The sequence below is a fragment of the Polypterus senegalus genome, chromosome 18 (assembly GCF_016835505.1).
Source record: "Polypterus senegalus isolate Bchr_013 chromosome 18, ASM1683550v1, whole genome shotgun sequence".
In the NCBI taxonomy this organism is placed as follows: Eukaryota; Metazoa; Chordata; class Cladistia; order Polypteriformes; family Polypteridae; genus Polypterus; species Polypterus senegalus.
In genome coordinates, this window is record NC_053171.1 from 25,338,212 (window position 1) to 25,359,581 (window position 21,370).

Sequence of the window (21,370 nt, forward strand, 5' to 3'; positions counted from 1 at the left end):
AGTTCCCAACAGGAGGAAGAAAACATGGGACAAGCACTCCATCTGAGAACACCAATCAGAATGCAATCAGGAACCAGTGTTGTCAGTGTCCAGCTCTGCCCACATATCAGATTCTGACATCAGTATGACCAATGCCCAGGCAGTCATAGACTCCACAATGCATTGTGACATTAGCGGTGATGAAGACACAAACCAAGTAAAGCCAACCAATACCAGCTCACAAATTCAATTAATTTACAGAGAGCATTCTGCAGAAAACACATGTGACACACACACACAGACACAATGTAAGTACACACGATATACACAGGAAATACCGCGCTGGTGATGGATACCAGACATGACAGACAGATAGACAGACAATCAGACAGATAGATAGATAGAAAAGGCACTATATAATAGATAGATAGATAGATATGAAAGGCACTTGTCACAGATGAGCGGGGACACTGCCCAGCCGGGATGCCTGGACAGTCCCCAAGTTGGATGATATTTCTCCTCGGCCACGAGAGGGCAACCGCCGGGTCTAATTGGGGGCCACAGGAATGGAGCTGGGACGCTCACCATTATGAGAAGGCGTGGCCACCGCCAGGGGGTGCCCGGTCAATTAGGGAATCCTGGATGGCAGCACTTCCACCACACCAGGAAGTGCTGCCGGAAGCAATCCCAAGGACACCCGGAGTGCTTCCAGGTCCTATCCTGACATTTCCGCCACACCAGGAAGTGACATCAGGGGGAGCACCTGGGGCTCATCTGGGTCATGATAAAAGGGGCTGCCTCCCTCCAGTAGGTGAGCCAGAGTTGGGAGGAAGTAGACAAAGCTTGTGAGGAGGGGACAGGAGGTCAAGAGAAGAAGAGAAAGAAGAAGAGAGTGAAGAGAGTTGGTGAAAGAAGGCATTGTGGTGCAGTGAGAATTAATAAAGAAGTGTGTTTTGGACATTCTGGTGTCGTACTGTCTGTGTCTGTGGGTATGCTTTCCACACACTATATGATATATAGATAGACAGATAGATATGAAAGGCACTATATAATAGATAGATAGATAGATATGAAAGGCACTATATAATAGAGATAGATAGATAGATAGACAGATAAATAGATAGATATGAAAGGCACTATATAATAGAGATAGATAGATAGATAGACAGATAAATAGATAGATATGAAAGGCACTATATGATAGATAGATAGATAGATAGATAGATAGATAGATAGATAGATAGATAGATAGATAGATAGATATGTCATTTGTCCCAAGGGCAGATGTTGAAGAAAGACACACTGCTTCTGATAAATTTCCTGCCTGAAAATCCTACAGACAAGTCACAACTGCAGATGTTCATCTTCTTCTGTCCTCCTCCACTAGCGTTGTCTCACTCTTTCCCCACTCTGGCTCACCTTTCAGGAGTTAGACGGTTTCTTTTATGCCAGACCCTGGAGTACTTTCAGGGTTACAGTGTTGTGTAAGAGAAGCACTTCCGGGTCAGATGGAAGTCCTCTCAAAACACGGAGAGTAACTCCTAATAGTGCCCCTTGGTGGCATCCAAGAACACTGAAAAGGGTTGCCCTTTAAAACTCCAAATCCCAGGCCACCCTGCGGGTGTCCATACTGGGGCCAAACTAGAGAAGCACTGCCCCCTTTTATATTGGGGAACAAATTGTCCATCCACTATTTGTCTGTCCCGACTGGGATAGGAATCTAGCATTAACCTGGGAGGTTGCACCTCCTTTCCTGCAGTCCTTCTGTTATGGCCTCCTGGCTCGGTAAGGATTCGTCTTCCATCGCAGTCAATATGCTAATCCATCCAGCATGGCCCTTACAACATATATATGTTTACTGGTTTAGAGGGCCGTTATTGTCATGTGTACATGGTACAGTGCATCTCTTACTTGCATGGACTAATGTAATGGATACCCATTATGATACCCATAATGCATATCTTGTAATTCATTACTTGTAAAGACGAGCACATGCTACATGTTTCCACTATAACAAGAGAGGCAATGCACGCAACCCTACAAGTGCACATAAGCACATAATCACACGACATGTATAATGTGCACTACCTTTCAAATGTGAAACAGATGCTGAACTATACATAACCTACATAATGCAGACCGGCCTTCACATGTACCACACTCTTACAGTGCCACAATGCACACCTCCATCCAAAAAACAGACTTTACAATAAGCACGCAAATCATGGTGTAGATGTTTGTAAAACAAGCACACAGAAATTGTGGTGTACAGTAATGAAGTAGAAACATTTTATTACTGTACTTGAGTATGTTTTGAGAAGACTTCTACTTTAATTGAGTGCTCTATTTTGGTAGCACTTTAGTTTAGGTACTGCAACAATGCATCTATTAGTCATTTACTTTTACGTAACAAGACCTTAACAAAGGCTTCTTCTGGTCCTAATTACGCTTATAAAGCATCTATGAGTAATAGATAAATTGTCAGGAAAATTCTCTTTTAGTTTCCTCTAATGGCCACTTTTACTCTGACATACTTTCCCCGACCCAGTATTAAATATATTAAACCAAAAAACAAAAGGGCTACCTAAAAACCCACAATGGTTTACTCAGTCGCTTAAATCTAAAATACAGGCTTACCCTGCTTTAGGATCAATAGCTTGAGGAAAATGTGTGGATGTGAAGAATGAAATGCACTCCTCAGTTGTTAACACCTGATCTTCTTCGCAGTCACTCGAGTGCACCTTGCTGCAGCCTGCAGACCAGGGCAGGGCTGGATGTGGGTGTCAAGTCTCAGTCATTCTCAGAGTCTCTACTGAGTTCAGATGCTGTCCTCAGGGCACCCTGCTGAGAGAGGTGGGGCGGGACTGGACGTTTACGGGCAGAGCTGGTTTATGTTGGCACGCAATTTCTAGTTTCAGTCATTTCCATGGCTGACGATGCTGTTTTCAGATGCCATGCTCGCGGCCATTTGGCAAACAGGGCAGGCCTGATCTGAAAGGGTTGCAGCGAGGTGGACTTGTACATTCTATAGTTTACTTTTCTTCACACGTGTGTTGCTCACATGTCTTCTTAAATTATTTTGGGCATCACAGCTCCAAAAAGATCGTCAACTAGTAGAAAAAGCCCAAGAAAAAATGAAAGGCTGTTCCTTTGAATGTGAAACTACAAATGATGAGGTCCAGGTAAAGAGCTTAATTAAATATTATGTAATGCTTTATGTGGGCATTGCTTTGACAACAAATGTTATTAATAAACTAATTCTGTCAATGTTCATATTGTTTGGCATTAGTTTGGGGACCATTTTTGGGGCCATTGAGCCCTTAACAATGTTTTCCATTTAAACTAATTGTAATTAGGCTATGAAAATTCATTTTGTGAAGGGATTTTCAGGGATGGATTAGCTCCTTCTTAAAGCATGGAAGTCTGCACGCCTCTCCTATTAGCGCTTCTCCACTGAATCAAGATACAGTCATTAAGATGTCCGCTCGTGCTGAATGTCACTGTTTCGAGTCTCACTTATTCTTTAGTGATTATAAAAAATAAAAAAAAGCAGTCAACCTGAATAATTTTAGGTGTGTAAGAATAAGAACGTTAATGATCTCTTGGGCACAGACATCAGTAGTGTGTCTGTCTGCGGAGAGAGTGTCGACCTCGTCGAGAGGTTTACTTACCTCGGCAGTGACATTCATGTCTCTTGTGACTCCTTCTGTGAAGTCAGTAGATGGATTGGGAGAGCATGGAGGGTCATTAGGTCGCTGGAAAGGGGTGTGTGGCGCTCCTGATATTTATGCAAAAAAACGAAGGTCCAAATCTTTAGAATCCTCGTACTTCCTGTCTAGCTATATGGTTGCTAGACATGGACGCTATCCAGTGACCTGAGACGAAGACTGGACTCCTTTGGTACTGTGTCTCTTCAGAGAATCCTTAGGTACCACTGGTTTGACTTTGAGTTGGATGAACTCATGGAGTCTCTGGCAACCGTTTGGGTTTCTGGTGTTAGTTTTTATCATTTGTTAAATTGAATTAAAAAAAATGCATGGTGGTACTCAGTTCAACTCGGTTGATGAAGCTGCCCTGTTGGACATCCTGAGACTTTTCAGGATCCCCCCAGAGTTACTGGATATCACCAGTACTGTGAGTCCTGTGCAGAGTGGAGGCAGAACCTCTGCCTTTTTCCCCAGTTGATTCGGGGGTTCATCAGGGGTGCATTCTTGGCTCCTACACTGTGATTGTGGGGTCCAGCAGCTGTGGGGCATCTGTTAGTGAAGAGAGATTCACTGATCATGACTTTGCTGTGATCTTCTCAGAGTCAATGGAGGCTCTGATCAGGGTCTCGAGAAACTGAGCGAAGGAGTCTGAGTGTCTGGGCTTACGAGTGTCCTGGATAAAAAGATCCAGGCCTTTAATGACCTCTTAGGACAGCCATCAGCAGTGTGTCTGTCTGCAAAGAGAGTGTCGACATCGTCGAGAGGTTTACTTACCTCATCAGCGTCATTCATGTCTCTGATGACTCTTCCTATGAAGACAGTAGACAGATTGGGGGAGCAATGGGGGTCATGAGGTCGCTAGAAAGGGGTGTGTAGTGCTGCTGATATCTTTGTAAATGGACGAAGGTCCAAATCTTTAGAGTCCTGGTGCTTCCTGTTTTGCTATATGGTTGTTAAACATGGACGATATCCAGTGACCAGAGACGATGACTGGACTCCTTGTGTCTCTTCAGAGAATCCTTGGGTACTGCTGGTTTGACTTTGTGTTGAATGAGCGGTTGCTAATGGAGTCCCGAATGAGGCACTTTAGCTGCATTGTGAGGGAACATCAGTTACAGCACAACGGTCAAGTTGTGAGATTCCCCAAGGTGATCGGGCTCGTAGGATCCTCATTTTTGAGGACCTGAGTGACTGGACCAGGCCAAGGGGACGCCCAAGTAACACCTGGCTGTGGCAGATAGAGGGTCATTTCTGGAGGGTGGGACTGGACTGCATGTCTGCCTGGGCGAGTTACCAATCAGAAACCCAAGTTGTTTCATCTTATGGTGGGTGCAGCAATGAGCTGAACCTGACCTTTAAGAACTTTTTGACTATATGTAAAACACACTATATGTAAAACAGGGACATATCCTGTGTTTACTTGTATTTCTTATACTTAAGCACAAATTATATCGGGTAATTTAAGACTCTTGCTTGAGTAGTTCTTGCATGCACAAATTTTACATTCCAGAAAGGAGGGCGGCATGGTGGAGCAGTAACTAGACCAGGGTTCACATCCCATGTCATCCCTGCGTGGAGTTGCATATTCACCCCAGTGTCTGTGTTGATTTCCTCCCACAGTCAAGAGCACATGTAGGTTAGGTGAATTGGCACCACTCAATTGGCCCTACCTAGTGTATGTTGGGTGTGTGTCGATGTCTGTATGTTCGGCCTGCCATAGACTGGCGTCCTGTCCAAGGGATTGGTCCTGCCTTGAACCCTATGCCAGCTGGAATAGGCTCCATCCCACCACCAACCACCATGATCTGGATTGAGTGGCTTAGACAATGACATGATTTTCCAGAAAGGTACCTCTGCTTTACACAACACTGACTGAAACACACAACAATGGACAGAACGTCCCAAATGCACACATGAAACACAAATTGTTCATTAGGTTCCCGAAACACACACAGTTTAAACACAACACAATGCACACTTTGGTCCAGATACACATAAAATACACACTACATTACACACACAGTGTCCACCAGACACCACGTTCACCCAGCTTTTGAAATGCAGCAATGTATACACGTTCATCACAAACATAGTGTAGGACAATCCATTTGTATATGAATATGCATATTACATACACACAATGACAGCCACACTCCAGATGTGCGTACGTGACAAGCGTCATATTAACTGCTTCATGTCACATTTACTTGGCACATACTTGAGTGTAATACGACTCACATATAGAAAGTTGGTAGCCAGAATTATTTTAGTCTTGTACTATATCTCTCTCTATATATAATATTCACCATCGGCCTGTCTCTCTGTCTGTCTGTCCGCTTTTCACAAGAGAACTACTTAACGGATTTAGATCAGGTTTTTTTTCTATAATTTGCTTGAACATTCCGAATGGTTTCGCGACTTCTCTCATTGCGCTAAGTATCATAATTTGCATGCGGTTCTGATTTATTTGCGCAAATCCGAGAGAGACACAGCGGGCCGAGGGGATCGAGGCGGGTCACGCAGCAGTCTTGGGGCGTATCTTACATCCACTTAGCTAGCGAATGACAGAACTGTTTAACGGATTTAGATCGGGTTTATTTCTGGAATTTTCTTGAACATTCCGGGTGATTTTGTGACTTCTCTCATCATGCTAAGAATCATAGTTCGCTTGCAGGAGCGATATATTCACACTAATCCAAGACAGAGGCTGCAGGCCAAGCGTGATGTCAGGAGTGGGGGTCCAAGTGGTGCCCTCCTCACTGTCCTGTTTCACTTCTATGCGAAGCCGCTAGTAATATATATTACTAAACAAAGGTTGTATATATGCACGGAAGCCAGAAGCAAACCGTCACCATCAGGGAACTAGGTGGCACCAAAAGCACACACGCACAGCGTCTCAGCGCCCAAGAGTCAAACCCACCAGCTTCCCAGAGTCAAAGCCAGTGGCTTCCCAGAGTCAGTAGGTGGCGCCCAAACAACACAACACAACCTATATTTATGTCCAAAGAATATTGACGTTGACCGGATAAATAACCAAGTGGTTGGATTGCTTCCTGGAGAAACCCGAGTCTTTCTAAGTACTGACAGCGTTGATTCTGAAGACGAAAATGAGCATCTTAATTTCCCATTAGAATATTTAAACACTATTAACCCGGCCGGATTACCACAACACAACCTTAATCGTAAAGTAGGGACAATAGTCATGCAATTAAGAAACCCTAACACTAAACAAGGTTTATGCACCGGTACATTTGGTCATGAACAGCATGAGAGAAAATCTTACTGAGGCACAAGTGCTTACGGGATCCCATACTGACAATACTGTTTTGAATCCCAGAATTGACCTCACAAGTTCTGACCTGGAATTACCTTTTAAACTTAATCAACGCAAATTTCCCATTAAGGCTGCATTTGTCATGACGATCAACAAATCCCAAGGACAAACCATGAACAAAGTAGGGATTTACCTGTCTGAGCCTGTATATGGACATGGACAACTTTATATTGCCTTTTTAAGAGTCAGGCGTTCATGTGACGTTAAAGTGAAGGTTTTAACTACTCCTTACCGGGGCGAACTGATTCAAGGACAGGAAACCATCTTTACCAAAAATGTTTCTAAGGACATTTTTGATTAACTATTTTTAATTTACCCTTTAATTAATTTTTTGTTTCCAATTTACTTCGTTTAAACCTTTGCACTCCGATATTTGTTTTACTCATAAGTGCAACAAGTCAAAGACATTTTGGACTTAAATGATATAACAATTAAATTTCAATTTTAGTTTTAATAAATGGGTTAATTTTAGTACAAATATATTTATTTAATTAAATGAAAACTTTCCCAGGACGCTCCCACCAAAGATCGGAGGGAACAGAAAGTGATTGCCATTGTTAGATTTGCGATTCTTTATAGAGAATCGAGGGTTTACTGGTATATATATATACTATATATATATATATATATATATATATATATATATATATATATATATATATATATATATAAAAGGGAGAGAAGTCTTACATTTTCTTGTACTTTTGATATCTGAATACACTTAATCGCAGATACTTTAAAATAGCATAGCACAATCCATACGGACATGCACGTTACATACACACAGTATGTGCACACTTGACATGCGTAATATTCAGTAAGTCTCAAATGTGTGCACACTTTAGTCGTGAAGGTCACATAATGCATCCTGAACTCATGAAACAGAGACTGCACCGAGGACCCCACATGCACATCATCCCCATAATGCGCAACCCAAGCACAACACACTCTGGGTATTCAAGAAACACACACATCACACACACAATACACAAGGCACGCTACCATGTACAGTACATCTAATAATACCAACTAAGAGCGGGAAGAAGGGCCGCTTTATGCTGGCATCAGTGACACACCAGTCACCAGTCTGTCAGGCGCCCCCTGCAGGCAGATCAGCTTGTTTGTAAGACACACAAGCCCAGCCGCGTAGTGTAACTAATGGCATTTCTGTGTCTAAAGCGGGGCTGCGGATTACACAGACAAGAGCACGATCATGTCGAGGCCCCCGGGAGAAGTGGTCTCTCACACTTTGTCAGTAATGTCTGCATGTCGTTCAGTTTTTAATCCTCCCCGATCCCAATCCGCTCTCTTTAGTCGCACTAAATAGACCCGCTCAATGGCAGCATGAAATCGCACACGCTCTTTAGTCAGTGGAAAGCCAAGCTGCCTTTCCAACCATTGACATCAGAGAAAAACTGAATACAGGCTTGGCACCCTGGGCCATCACCCACTAGTCATGTACTACAGTGCAACTTTTTGCTTCCCAGTGTCACAGTGTCCTGGTCTGGTGGTCTCCCTGCTGTCCTCTAGGCATAATTTTTTTTAACTCATGTTCTTCTTTCTATTTACAATGCAGCTGTGCCTGCTCCAAGCTTTACTAAAATGATGGTGGCCAAGAAACTAAAGAAAAGGACTGGAAAATACAAGGTCTCTGGTTCCATTCCCACCTGAGCCGCACAGAAGGCAACCTGGCTCCCAAGGTAGAAAATACACAAAAATGGATTTATACCTATAAAGTGCCTTCAGATGGCGCTTACTATAAAAGGTGCCTCAGTGCCTATGAAAAGTATTCACCCCCATGGACATGATTACACTTTATTGTTGTACAACATTGAGTCACAATGGATTTAATCTGCTGTTTCTGACACTGATTAACAGACAAAGACTCTTTAATATCTAAGTAAATGCAGATCTCTGCAAAGTGGTCTAAACTAATTACAAATATTAAACACAAAATAACTGACCGCATTAAGTATTCACCCCCTTTAATATGACTGCCTTAAATCATTCCTGGTCCAGACAACTGGCTTTAGAAGTCACCTGATTGGTTAAACAGAGATCACCTGTCTGGGGTGTCAATTGATTGTTGTCTTAATGCTCCTACATCTGGATGATCCAACCTGTGGTGAGTCAGCATGGAGGAGTGACCTACCCAATGAAGACAAAAGAGCACAACAAGCAACTCCATGAAAGGGAGATACAAGTTAGGTGACGGAGACGAGAAAATCTCCAAATTACTGAGTATCCAGTGAAATCAATCATGAAGAAATTAAAAGAGTATGGCAGTGGTGTAAATCTGCGGTGAGTAGGCCGTCCACAAAAACGGAGTGAAGCCCACCAAGATACCTGTGAGAACTCTAAAGGGTTTACAAGCTACAGTGTCAGAGACTGGAGAAATTGTACCAGGATGCTACACCATTTGCAGCTTTTTGGGAGAGTGGCAAAGACAAATACACACAGGACATCTCAAAAGGCACATGGGGGACTCTAAAGTTAGCTCGAAGGAGATTCTATGGTCTGACGACACCAAAAGTGAGCCGTTTGGAAATGAAGCTAAACATCAAGTTACGCTGCCCATCTCCACAGTGGAAACTGATGGTGGATGCATTGGGCTATGAGGATGCTTCTCTGCAGCAGCTCCTGCAAGGCCTGTGAGGGTGAAATACATGCAGCAAAATATGAAGATCTCCTGGAGGAAAGCCTTAGGCAATCTGCAAAAAACATGCGCCCTGGATAAAGATTTGTTTTCCAGTGAGACAACAACCCTAAGCATAAAGCCAATGTTACACATAAATGACTTCAAAAGAAAAATGTAAATGTCCTGGAGAGGCTAAGTCAGGGTCCAGATCTCAATCCAGGTGGGAACTGGTAGCTGGATTTGACAGAGACTGTTCACACGTGTTCTCCTCTTTGGATAAAAGCGTCCGCTAAGCAAATAAATGTAAATCTCCATGACACATGACAGAGCTTGAGCAGTTTAAAGAAGAGGGAGGAGTGAAGATGTGCAAACCTGATAGATAGAGAGAGAGAGAGGCCTGTGCACACAGACTGAAGGCTGTCATGGCTGCCATACTGTAGGTGCATCTACTGAATACAATACTACTGACCTGTAGGGCGTGAAAGCTTATGTGGTCAATTACTTTGTGTTTTGCATTTGTCATCAACTTATACCAGAGATCTGTTTCCATTAAAGAGTTTATTTGCTTTACACCCTTCCCCACCATAACCTATCATCTTTGGGGGAGCAGCGAACACTTTATATTCGTCAAAAATTTCGATCTCCATTTTTTGATGGATCTCGACTTTTAGGGTCCCCTGTTACCGAAAACATTGATATCTCGATGATGGGTGTGTGTGTCTGGCTGTCTGTCACGGTTTCTACAGCTAAAACGGGAGGAGAGAAAAATACCAAACTCGAAACTTGTTATGAGATGACGATGTGCTGATTAGTTTTTGAACCAAATTGTGCAAGAGAAAGAGGAACTCAAGAGGACCTCTCAAATACCATAATTCTGCAATTAATTATGAATTCTTCTCGTCGATTGCCATCGTAATGACCTATTTTATGATCAGAAAGATCAGCATCAGAGCGGCAAATAATTACTAAAATGTTCTAGAAGAGTTTGGGTAAATTGGTTCCTAGGGCCCAAAGCCTACTGACGCTCACATCCAAATTTCTTCCGTTGATCAATGTCAAAGAGCCAAGTTAAACCCACTGTAATTCAATGTTGTACACTAATAAGATGTGAAAACTTCCAAGGGGGTGAAGACTTTTTAAAGACGCGGTAAGAGGACATTTAAGCAACAGTTGATTGGCTTACAATGACTGGTACACCTTTGTGGAGATGTTCAATGGAGACGTTCCCTTCGCTCTCTCTAGTAAGCAGTGGCAAGTCAATCTAACAACCTGTTTAAAACTGAACTCTGCAGTGATATTTCATTATCTGGCCACTGATGGAAAGGCACTGGGAGGCAATGGTTAGACAACACGTGCCAAGTGTCACACTGGTCACCGAGGTACCTCATAATAAACTACTTATGCGATTATTTTGTGGTTTTCATGGAGTTGCTTGTTGTGTTCATTGCGTAGCTTAGTCCACCGTACTGACAGACCTTCCAGAAATGGTGTATTTAGACCTGTGATGTCCATTGAACTACAGTAATTCTGAGACTTCTAAACCCAATCAGCTGCACCAGTGAGGATTTAGGGGTGCCACACTAATACATATAAAATCAATTATTTTGTATTTGATATGTGTAATTAATTTTGACCACTTTGCAGAAATCTGTGCTTACTTTGACATTAAAGAGTCTTTGTCTGTTGATCAGTGTCAGAAAAGGCAAATAACAATAAAGTGTGAGACCTCCCATCCTTTTTATAGGCACTGTATATAATGATGTTAGTTAATCTGGTCCTAAGGAATAGGAGGCTGACACCTACTTTACTTGGAGAAATCGTTCCCAGAGCTCGAACTCATAACCCGCTTACCTGCTTAAAGCCCAGACGGTAAGCGACAATCTGGTCGACAGCACTGGGGTTCATTTGCGTCCACTGCAAGTTGTAGACGTAGTAGCGGGGTCTGTCCAGCCACAGTGGGTTATAGGTGTCATAGTAGAACTCAGGGGCGTAGGCTTTGCCTGCAAGGAGAAGGAAAAAGACCAGTAAGCTATTGAGCCCAGTGAGGGCACGTAAATGGAACTGGACTCCCTTGCCCACCCACCAGCAAACTCACAAGAAAAACAAAAATAAAACAAAGGAGGGAGGAGAACAAGGTGCCTGTAGCCCACTCACCCAGCATCCACCACCTGCACTTGAGTGTACGGTGTATACCCAGAATCATCTCTGCTGTGCCCGTTACCTCCTCAAAGTGCAGTGTGTACCCCAGTGGCTATTCAATACACCCCACTTTAGCCCTTCAAGCCCCCTCTGCTTCTTGTGCCACTAAATTGGCCTGCAAAACATCTGCCAAGGTGGCAGGACTTACTTGCTCCCACTTCCTCAGGCTACCCGAGTGTGGCCTTGATTGGAGAGGTGGGGGTAGAGGTGGCGCACATCACTATCTTAGATGCAATTTATTTGCCATTTCCTTTTCTCTGAAAGCCTGATCGTTCTAAAACAAGACGGCAGCGTGGGATGCAGCAAAATTTACAGTGTCAACATGACGGAGAAATAGCTTTTGGCGACAAGCACCCGGCAAAATGCACGTCAGCAGCCGAGTAATTAGCGCTTGGCAGTCCATGTGCCTGAAAAAGAAGATTATTAAAATGCAACACGTGTGGATGGCGAGGCGTGGGACGGCTGCTCCTGGTCAAAGCACGCGACTCGCTGGGTAATTATAATTTCCTTCTTTGACGCTGCCCTGCGCTACCGCATCCTCTCTCATATATAATTGATGGAAAATATGAAATTCTCAAGCTCACAGGCCCCCGAATTCAATATCGCTCTGCCTTGTATTTCCATTAATCTGGCAGATTTATTAGAGACGAGGCCGGAGTCTTATCGATTGGCTGCTCTGGGACGGGCCCAGGAGCCGCATTATCTTTTTGCAAGGCGATCCCATAAAGCTTAATGGCTTTCCAGTTGGCACAGTGGGAATGAGCTCAGGACGCGGAAGGCTCTCAGATCATTTAGCTGTTATGCACTGAGCATGCTGGGAGAATCAGCAGAAGAAAAATGGAAGCATAAAGAGATTTGGTGGGTTTGCACCCTGGGAAAAACACAAAATGCAGAGTTGAACCAATCATGGAGGATGAGGTTAGGACGAGGCGTGCTTGTAGGGAAGTAAAGGGAAAGGAGAAGTAGATAAAGAGGTGACTCAGCAAGGAACGATGAAGAAGACAGGAAGAAGGGCAAGTTCATAAAACAGACAAAATACCGATGCAATCGATTACTTAGTGTTTTATATTTTTGATCAATTTAGACCACTTTGCAGAGGTCTGTGTTCAGTTTGGCATTAAAGAGGAGGAAGAAGAAGAGGAGAGGAAGAGATGCTCCATGAAGAAGGAAGGAAAAAGATGAGGAGGAGTAGCATTAGAAAGGAGAAGAACAGGTTGAGAGCAGAGGTGATGAGGAAGAAGACAACAAGAGTAGCTTTATGAAGAAGGAAGGAAAAGAAGAAGAATGGCACCTTCAGGCAGGAGGGAGGAAGAGCAAGAGAAGAGAAAGTGAAATGACGAGAAGAGAACAGAATGAAAGAGGAGGAGAAGAATGGCACCTTTTGAAAGGAGATGGGTGATGATAAAGAGCAAGAGAAGAAGCACTTAAAAAAGGGCACTGTTAGACAATGAGTGAGAAGTGAGTGAGAAGAACAGGGAGAGCAGAAGAAGAAGAAGATCGGGTCAGGGAGCACTTCAAGAACATGTTATGAGGAAGATGACAGGAGGAGGAGGAGTAACTTGATGAAAAAGGCAAACTAAAGCAGAGAGGTTTCAGCCAGAAGAGGAAGAACAGATCAAGAAGGGCACAAGAAACATAATTTTGAGAAAAGGGGGAGTGTGCAAAAAAAGGAGAAGAGGAAAAAAGGATAAGGAAGAGGAAAGTGAGAAAATCAAGAGGCAATTAAAGAAGAAGTGATCATGAGAGGTGCCCTAAGAGGGTGGAGAGAATAAAGAAACATTAAGGAAGAACTGCCTGAGAAAGGAGAACACAATAAGAAAGAGTAGTAGCTTTATGAGAAGGTGATAGAGCGGAGAGGAAGAGCCACTTCAGGCAGGACAGAAGTGAGGAGGAAAAGGAAAAGAAGAGTAGCTACAGAGAACCGAGAAATGGAAGATGATGAGGAGAAGCAAGTTAGAAAGAGAGCAGTGATAAAGAAGAAGAAGAGAAGTCTGGGAAGTCTAACCTGCTTGGCCTACTGCCACCATGACCCTAAACAGTAGACTTGGTTTCTGATGATGATGAATGAATGATGATGAGGACAAGGCAGAGAAAAAAATCATCTGGAAAGATATAAGTGAATGAGTAAGAGCAAAGAAAGAGTCACCCCAGAAAGTATTGAAGATGAACAAACAAAAAGCAGACAGAGAGAGATGAAGAAGAATCGCATGAAGCCAAAGACAAAAGGCAAATTAATAAGGGAGACATATATAAAGATAAAACAATGAAAGCAAACTGAAGAGGGCAGAGGACAGCACCTCCCTGTCTTCCTTTTTTTTTTGTTACAACACTTCTCTTCTAGTAACTTCCTTATGATTCTCTCAGAATCTCCAAGCTTTTTCTGACAGACACAATCATTTAAAAATGCACCTATTTGGATGAACGTCATTGCCTTGTGTGGATCACCAAGGATTATAATAAATTAGCATCAATTTGCATATCAGTCCCACACAAATCATCTTGGAGCATAGGGTGAGGCATCTCAGAACTTACAAACTTCTCCCAACCCAAGATAGCACAGGCTCGGACGACCGTGCATATTAATGTGAAACGTCACTCACCCACAATCCCCCCACCCTTAACTAAGCACACCATGGGTCTGGAGTGCCTGCCAGATAAATTGAAGGGCTGCACCACTCTTCCCATGGACTCCAAAATGATACACTCCACAAGGAAGAGAGTCTCCTCACATTTCAGCCTCCATTTCAGTTCGCTGTCAACCCTCAAGGCCACTTCAATGCCTCCCTCCAAATTAGATACTGGATCATTAACACTCTGTGAGATCCTATGACAGCCAGAATGTCCCTCCTTTCCTTACTGGTTTCCAGTGAGTTTGTGAATCACAATGCACTTCAGGTGCCAGCACTCGTCATGTCCCTTTAATTCTCAGCATGGCCTTATTTCATTGCCGCATCACTTACGAGATGAATCTATTGATTCCAATTGTGCCTCAGATCCCAGTTCACTCACTAATCCATTCATTTATTTTCCTTTACTGAGCCTGCGTGATCCAATAAAAGGAAGCAGTCATCTCGAGACTAGAAGCCATTCCAGCACAAGGCACACTCTCTCACACTTTGGGGATATTCAGATACACAAGGCAACCTAAGCGGTATGTCTCTTGCATGCCAGAAGGAAAAGAGCAGTAGATGGAGAAAATCCCCAAGGAGATAGTGGCAACATGCAGAACACACACAAATAGCCATCAAGCCAGGATTTGAAGCCAAGGCTCTAAAGGTACCCACTGTGCCACCAAGCCAAACCTATCAATAATATGCAGTTATATACTGTCAGGCATGGGTGTTGGAGGACTTCTCAGAGGGCTGGGGAAACGGTATGTAATAACCCACCGAGATGAGAAGCGGGTCTACCGCTGACTGTCCTGTTTCTCTTCTTCACAGCTCTGTGAGACCGCCCAGTAAGGGCAGTTAGCCCCTTCTTCCGGGTGTTTCACCATAAAGGACACACAGCCTAAAATGAGGCGTCTTTTGCTGGAAGACCAGAGTAAGCTGCACGGCGGTACATGGAATTAACTCCGGAGAAGGAGGAATCCTGGATCGGGGAGCAGGGCATTGGCACGTTTATTTTTTTATTTTGTTTTTTGTTTAATTCATCTGGCGATGAATATAAGGGACGGCCCGTTTGACGTGCCAAACTTCTGACTGATTCCAGTCTGTCCTTCCACTGCCTGAGCACAATCTGCTTCGGTCCTTAACCCCTAGGTGGAGCGGTGGCTCTGAGGCCTGGGATCTGCACTGGTTGCTGGTTCGAATCCCGTAAATGCCAGACGGCCCTTAACCTGTAATTGCTCCATCCTGGTTGTGACGTTAACTTGCATCCAGCGCTGAAAGCAGGTCTTCTTAAACTCAGCAGTTGGTGGCAGGATTGGCACTCCAGCCACCACAAAATACCTCAGACTGTTCCATTCCATTCCAAATCGTGTGGTGCTGTGGTGTCACCTAATTTGGGATCCTGAGGTGGTGCATTGTGTGGTGGGTGATGTATCAGTGCATGCTCCCAACCTCTTAACCCCTAGAAGGTCCCAGACTTGCTGGACTTGACACTCAAATGGACTTTTGAGGAGACATTTTGTGGAAAATGAAGGTCTAGATGCCTCCTTGCTTCCTTAACCAGACGTTTAAGGGTAAAACGGTGGCTGTCGCAAAAGGCACGAGACCTCTAGTGAGAACATTTACGGACAGGGGAGCAGAGGGAAATGAAAGTACAGCACAAGAAATGAATAGAACCGATGATGACTTCTGAGCAGCAAAATGGAACTCGAAAGCACATTTCTGAATTACATAAATGTTCGCTTTACTACAATTTTCAGTTGTCGGCTGGTAAAATGATAGAGAGAGACAAATCACTTTCCCTTTTGAAAGAGGAAAGCCATCAGGAGGAAAAGGATGGCAGATTTGAAAAATCCAAATTAAAGGCCTTAAAAAAGCCATTAGAGGTGAAATGAGACGGATGTGCGGGACAGCTTAATCAGCGGAGTCGTCCTGCGTCTTTTACCTGAGTCCATCTCCTGTCATTTGTATTTGTTCAAATCGAATTATGCTTCCTATTGAGTCGCACAGGCTAAATGAGCTGAAAAAGAAATGGAAAGATGCATTCAATCTGCGGATGAGCCCCTCGTTATGAATCACATAGAAGCCTCCAGAAGTAGACTCCACCTCCTCAATCAGCCTCGGCCTGTCTTGGTGTCTGCCAGCTTCAGTGACAGCTGTCCCTTCCTAGGCTCTGGTTCCCTCATCTTTTGATCTTGCACTTTGCTAGTGACGTACTTCTCTGCTAATTCCTCCGTTGCCCTTTGCACATCTGACGCTGCCTCTGCTGCTTTTACTTCCAAATGTCGCCTCTTTCCCTGTCCTGAATTGTTGCTCCGCCCACTTCACTTTGCTAGTGTTGCCCTGCCTCTTCTGCCTTACTGGTTTTGCCCCGCCTACTCTACCTTGCCAGTATTGCTGTGCCTCCTCCATACTGCTGCCGTTCACCCACTTTGCTGATCTTGCAGCTCCTATTGCTTTATTTGCCCTAAAGGGAAATTGAACTTTTACAGAAACTCAAGCTATATGGATGTTATAACAAACAACAACAACCAACGCCCCCTTCAAACACACACAAACATTACAAAAAGAAAGAAATACTTTCTGACTCGGCTAGTGTATACATAAATGTGTCTCAGCTGGAAAAGTAAAGGGGGAAAAAAAAGGCCCATCCAAAATCAACCAATCCACACTTTCCCTTTAATACTTCTGAACAGGTTTATCCATCAGCAGACAGGTTTAGGGACACTACGGCTCAACCTATGCCATGCTGAGTGGTCTGTGAAAAAGGACAGCACTGCCAACCTAAATCTCACCCTATTATGCCTCCCAGAAGAAAGCCAAAGATACCTGAGACCAGAAAGCTGCAGCGCCCAATGCCCGCTTCGTTCATGATGCTGCAGTTGTAGACTCCATAGCCCTCCCTTGTCAGGTTGTTGATGACATGCTTGGTGTAGAGCTGAGAGTTAATTTGCCCGTAGTCCAAAAGCTTGTTACCCAGGCGCCACTCATAGGTGAGGACCCGCGATGGATAGGCTCGCAGGACCTTGCAGTTCATGACGATGTTCCGGTCCAGTCCTTGTCGGATCTCAGTGAAAACTGGCTCCACTGTCGGAGGATCTAAGGGAAGAAAGAGGGAACAAGAGGACGGGGGAGAGTTAATGTGGGCTTGTTAGAAATGGCTCAGGAATGTGTCTGTCTAAGATGTTTCCAAAAGACATTTGTGAATCTCCAGAATGACCTAGAGAAACAGAATTGGCATGACAAAGCCGGAGTGGCTCAGGACATCTATCTATCTATCTATCTATCTATCTATCTATCTATCTATCTATCTATCTATCTATCTATCATATAGGGCATTTCACATCTATCTATCTATCTATCTATCTATCTATCTATCTATCTATCTATCTATCTATCTATCTATCTGTCTGTCTGTCTGTCTGTCTGTCTAGGGTCTTTCATTTTAATCTGTTACTCTTCATATTTTAGCCAGACAGTAAAGGATTGTGCCGACAATTTACAGAGAAGGCACATAAAGCTGGCCAGAGGCATCAACAGACATATATCAATACTTAAATATTGAGTTACAGATAGCTACAGAAGTCTATTGATCAATTCGAGATGGTTAGAGACATTCCCAGGAAGCCGTTTAATTAAATTTGACAGAGACAACTAAAGGAATTCATTTAACTTTCAGAAATCTATTGACTATTAAATTCAAGATTGCTGTCAATTACTGGAGTCTGTAAAATATTAAAGATGGCTAAGGAGAGTGAGGTACAGTGGTGCAGTACTTAATGTTCCTGCTTCATGGCTCCTGGCACTCTCTCTGTGGAGGTGGCATATTCTCCCGGTGTCCAGGCAAGTTTTTCCAGGTCCTTTCACATTTGCTGATTCTATGCCAGCCTTCTATAAGTGAGCATGGATTTGTGTGTGAGAGCACATCAAGTTGTCCAGCCATGTTTACTGCAACACCCCTAAGGCTTCCTGGCTAGAATTTCAGCATCCAATAACCCTGTGCTCTGTGGTGGCATCGGTTGTAAAAATAGGGGGAATAGATGAACAAAATAGACTTCACAAAGACTTTTTTTTTAACTCATCTAGTAATTCTTACTGTAATCCTAGATATTCAGTCAGTAAATGGTTAAAATAAAAACATCTACACAAATCATTCAGCCATTTTTACAGCTGCAGAAGTCCATAAACAAATGACACACGTCTGTAGGGATTTCCTTAAACTTGTCTGAGATGGCACTGCTGTTCGCATGTACCAGTACTGTATGTGTCTTTGTATGCTTTTAGGAGATGTCATCTTAGTTGGTGAGAGACACATCAACATTGACTAGCCATGCTACCCGTCAAAGACAGGTAATAGAATAATCTGTACTTGTGTGTGTGTTAAATGTCTCTTCACTGATGCTCTGTCTCTCGAGCGCATTCCCATAAAGCCTGCATCTTTGACTCTGTCATTATTTTCAAGGAGCATTGCTTTCCTCCTCTCCATTTTTATACTTTCTGTTTTTGAAGGCGACTCTCTCAGTGTGCCTCTTGTGCCTTTACTAACGTCTCTTCTCCTCTGCTCCCTCTGTTGAGCACTTTCCTATAAAGCCTGCTTCTCTGACTCTTGTCATTATTGTTGAAACGCCTTTCTTGCCTCTTGTCTGGTTTTCTACTTTCTGTTTTTGGAGGCAATTCTCTCAGCGTGTGTCTTTACTGCTCTTCGTACGTCTCACACTTGCACTTCCTTATTCCTTGCTTCATAAAAGCCAAATTGACCAATCACACCAAAGCTCAACTGACCAATCACACCAAAGCCAATCTGACCAATCAGGTTGCTGTGAGGGAGTGGACACACAGACCTTAGTGTTTTGTTACATAGAAGAGTAAGACGTGTGAACAACATACACAAGTTGATGCTAACTTGAGAATAAATGCGACTGTCACAAATCCAAGAATATTTCTTTTTAGGCTTGATGATCGGTGAGAGAAATCCATGCACAAACACTATAATTAAACAAGCAGCACCAACACTGGGTATTATCTGCCTACCAATATCATCAGTCCCAGCATTAAACTCCACGTTGCCATATCACAGGATAATGCTGTTAGAGCTGCCGCTGAGGTCGGTTCATTTTGATCTCTTTTATTAGTTTTTAATTATCTTGCCATTACAAAGTTTCATTTTCTGTTTTCGTTGACTTCGCAATGTCCATATTGCACTTGATCTACATTGGGAAACCATCGTCATATATGATGAACCTACATTCAGAAATCTATAAAACGAGCCACCTCACTCCATTCAGACAGCCAGAGTTGGGAAGAGGTGGACAAAGCTTGCAAGGAGGAGTGGAGGCAGACAAGAGACTGAATAGAGAGAAACGGAAAAGGAAGAAAGAAGGACTGTGTTTTGGTGCTTTGTACTGTGCTGCTGTTGGGAGCGAGAGAAAACACTTCCCCACTTAAATAAACGAGGGGGGAGTGCTGGATTTGGGCTCTGTGTCTGTTGTGTCCGGGATTTGGGGAGCTGTACACCCCCTGGTGGTCCACAGTATTTAATATCTGTCTATATTTGTCTATTGTATGATTATTCTTTCTTAATGTTATAGTTTTTTATTCAGCCTCCATTCTTTTTTCATACTATATATATTTTTCTCTCTTTTTTCTATACTATATTTGTAGTTATGTAGAATCATCAACACAGTTCATGATTGACCAACAACATATCAAAAACATCAATTGTTTTATCTATCGTGCCCATTGTCACATACAACCAGGGGCTGATGCCCGGCCAGGACAAGAACTGGATGGAAGGACTGCAGAAGAGAGTGTGATTAGGGCATTATCTCCTCGGGACGCTAGAGGGTAGCCCCATCTGGGTTGCTGGGGCTCCATGGTTTGTGGCAGGGCATGCTGGGAGTTTGAACCCATTGGGTTCTGTGGATGCTAACCAGGGGGAGTTATAGAAATGGCAGAGCCCTTTATGGCAGGAATGCTGCCACACCCGGGTGTTCTATAAAAAGAGCCAACTGCCACTACACCAGCCTGTGTCAGGAGGATGTGGACGGAGGAGAAGTGGAGAAAATGAGTAAAGAGAAGAGAAGACAAAGTGTTATGTTTATTGTACGTTGGTGCTTGTACTGTGCTACTGTGGGGAGTGAGGGAGAAGCGTTTCCCACTATAATAAATGTCTGTAGTGTGCAAAACCTGTGCCCGGTGTCTGCTTGTGTTGGGTTTGGACGGCTGGTACGCCCCTGCAGGCCACAACATGTTCTAGCACATGATGGTGGGATAGAACCAGATGTCAACCACAGGTCAGGCACTGCACTGCAGCTTTCCAATGTAATTACCACATGTAGTCATCAGTGGCTACCTGCTAGAAGGTCAGTCCGTTTAATTCAGTTGTTCTACCAACTGCTGACTACGTCAGTGAAACCTGAAAGATCAATCTGTGTGTCACCTGAAAGTACTACATTTTCTTTTTGTTTTACTTTCATACTGCCTTTGCAATGATGCATTGAAGAATCGGCAACACCATCATTGACTAGCAACATATCAAAAACGTTTATTGTTTTATCGATCCTAGCAGTATTCTAGTGAATAACGGTGGATAGAAGTGGATGTCAACCACAGTATAGGCATTGCTAGTGTGGCTTTGCAACATATGCACCCCATCCCATCATCGCATGCTATCAGCTAGAGATCAAAGTTCAGTCACTTCAATTTAGTTGTCCTACCAACTGCTGAGGCTTAGAAAATCAACCTGCGCATCACTTGAAAGTTGAATGCATTCCAGTAGAGATGTCTATGTAGTATCGTTTCACGTCACTCACAGTGACAGGATTACTAAGGTGGAAATCTTACATACAGCTGATGTTCCCTTGTAGGCCACATGTTGTGCGAACCACACTAAAGACCGTGCAAA

The 21,370-nt window shown here is 43.5% G+C and overlaps 1 protein-coding gene across 3 annotated transcripts in view; it reads right to left on the reverse strand.

Annotated features, from left to right (window-relative positions):
- mdga2a (MAM domain containing glycosylphosphatidylinositol anchor 2a) overlaps positions 1-21,370 on the reverse strand; it is a 348,884-nt gene that overhangs the window by 59,367 nt on the left and 268,147 nt on the right. For all 3 annotated transcript variants that reach the window (XM_039741007.1, XM_039741008.1, XM_039741006.1), the window contains exons 9-10: positions 17,296-17,565; positions 11,510-11,658 (exon numbers count right to left, since the gene is read on the reverse strand). In XM_039741007.1, coding sequence (XP_039596941.1) covers positions 11,510-11,658; positions 17,296-17,565 — 419 coding nt within the window. The remainder of the gene's footprint in view (positions 1-11,509; positions 11,659-17,295; positions 17,566-21,370) is intronic.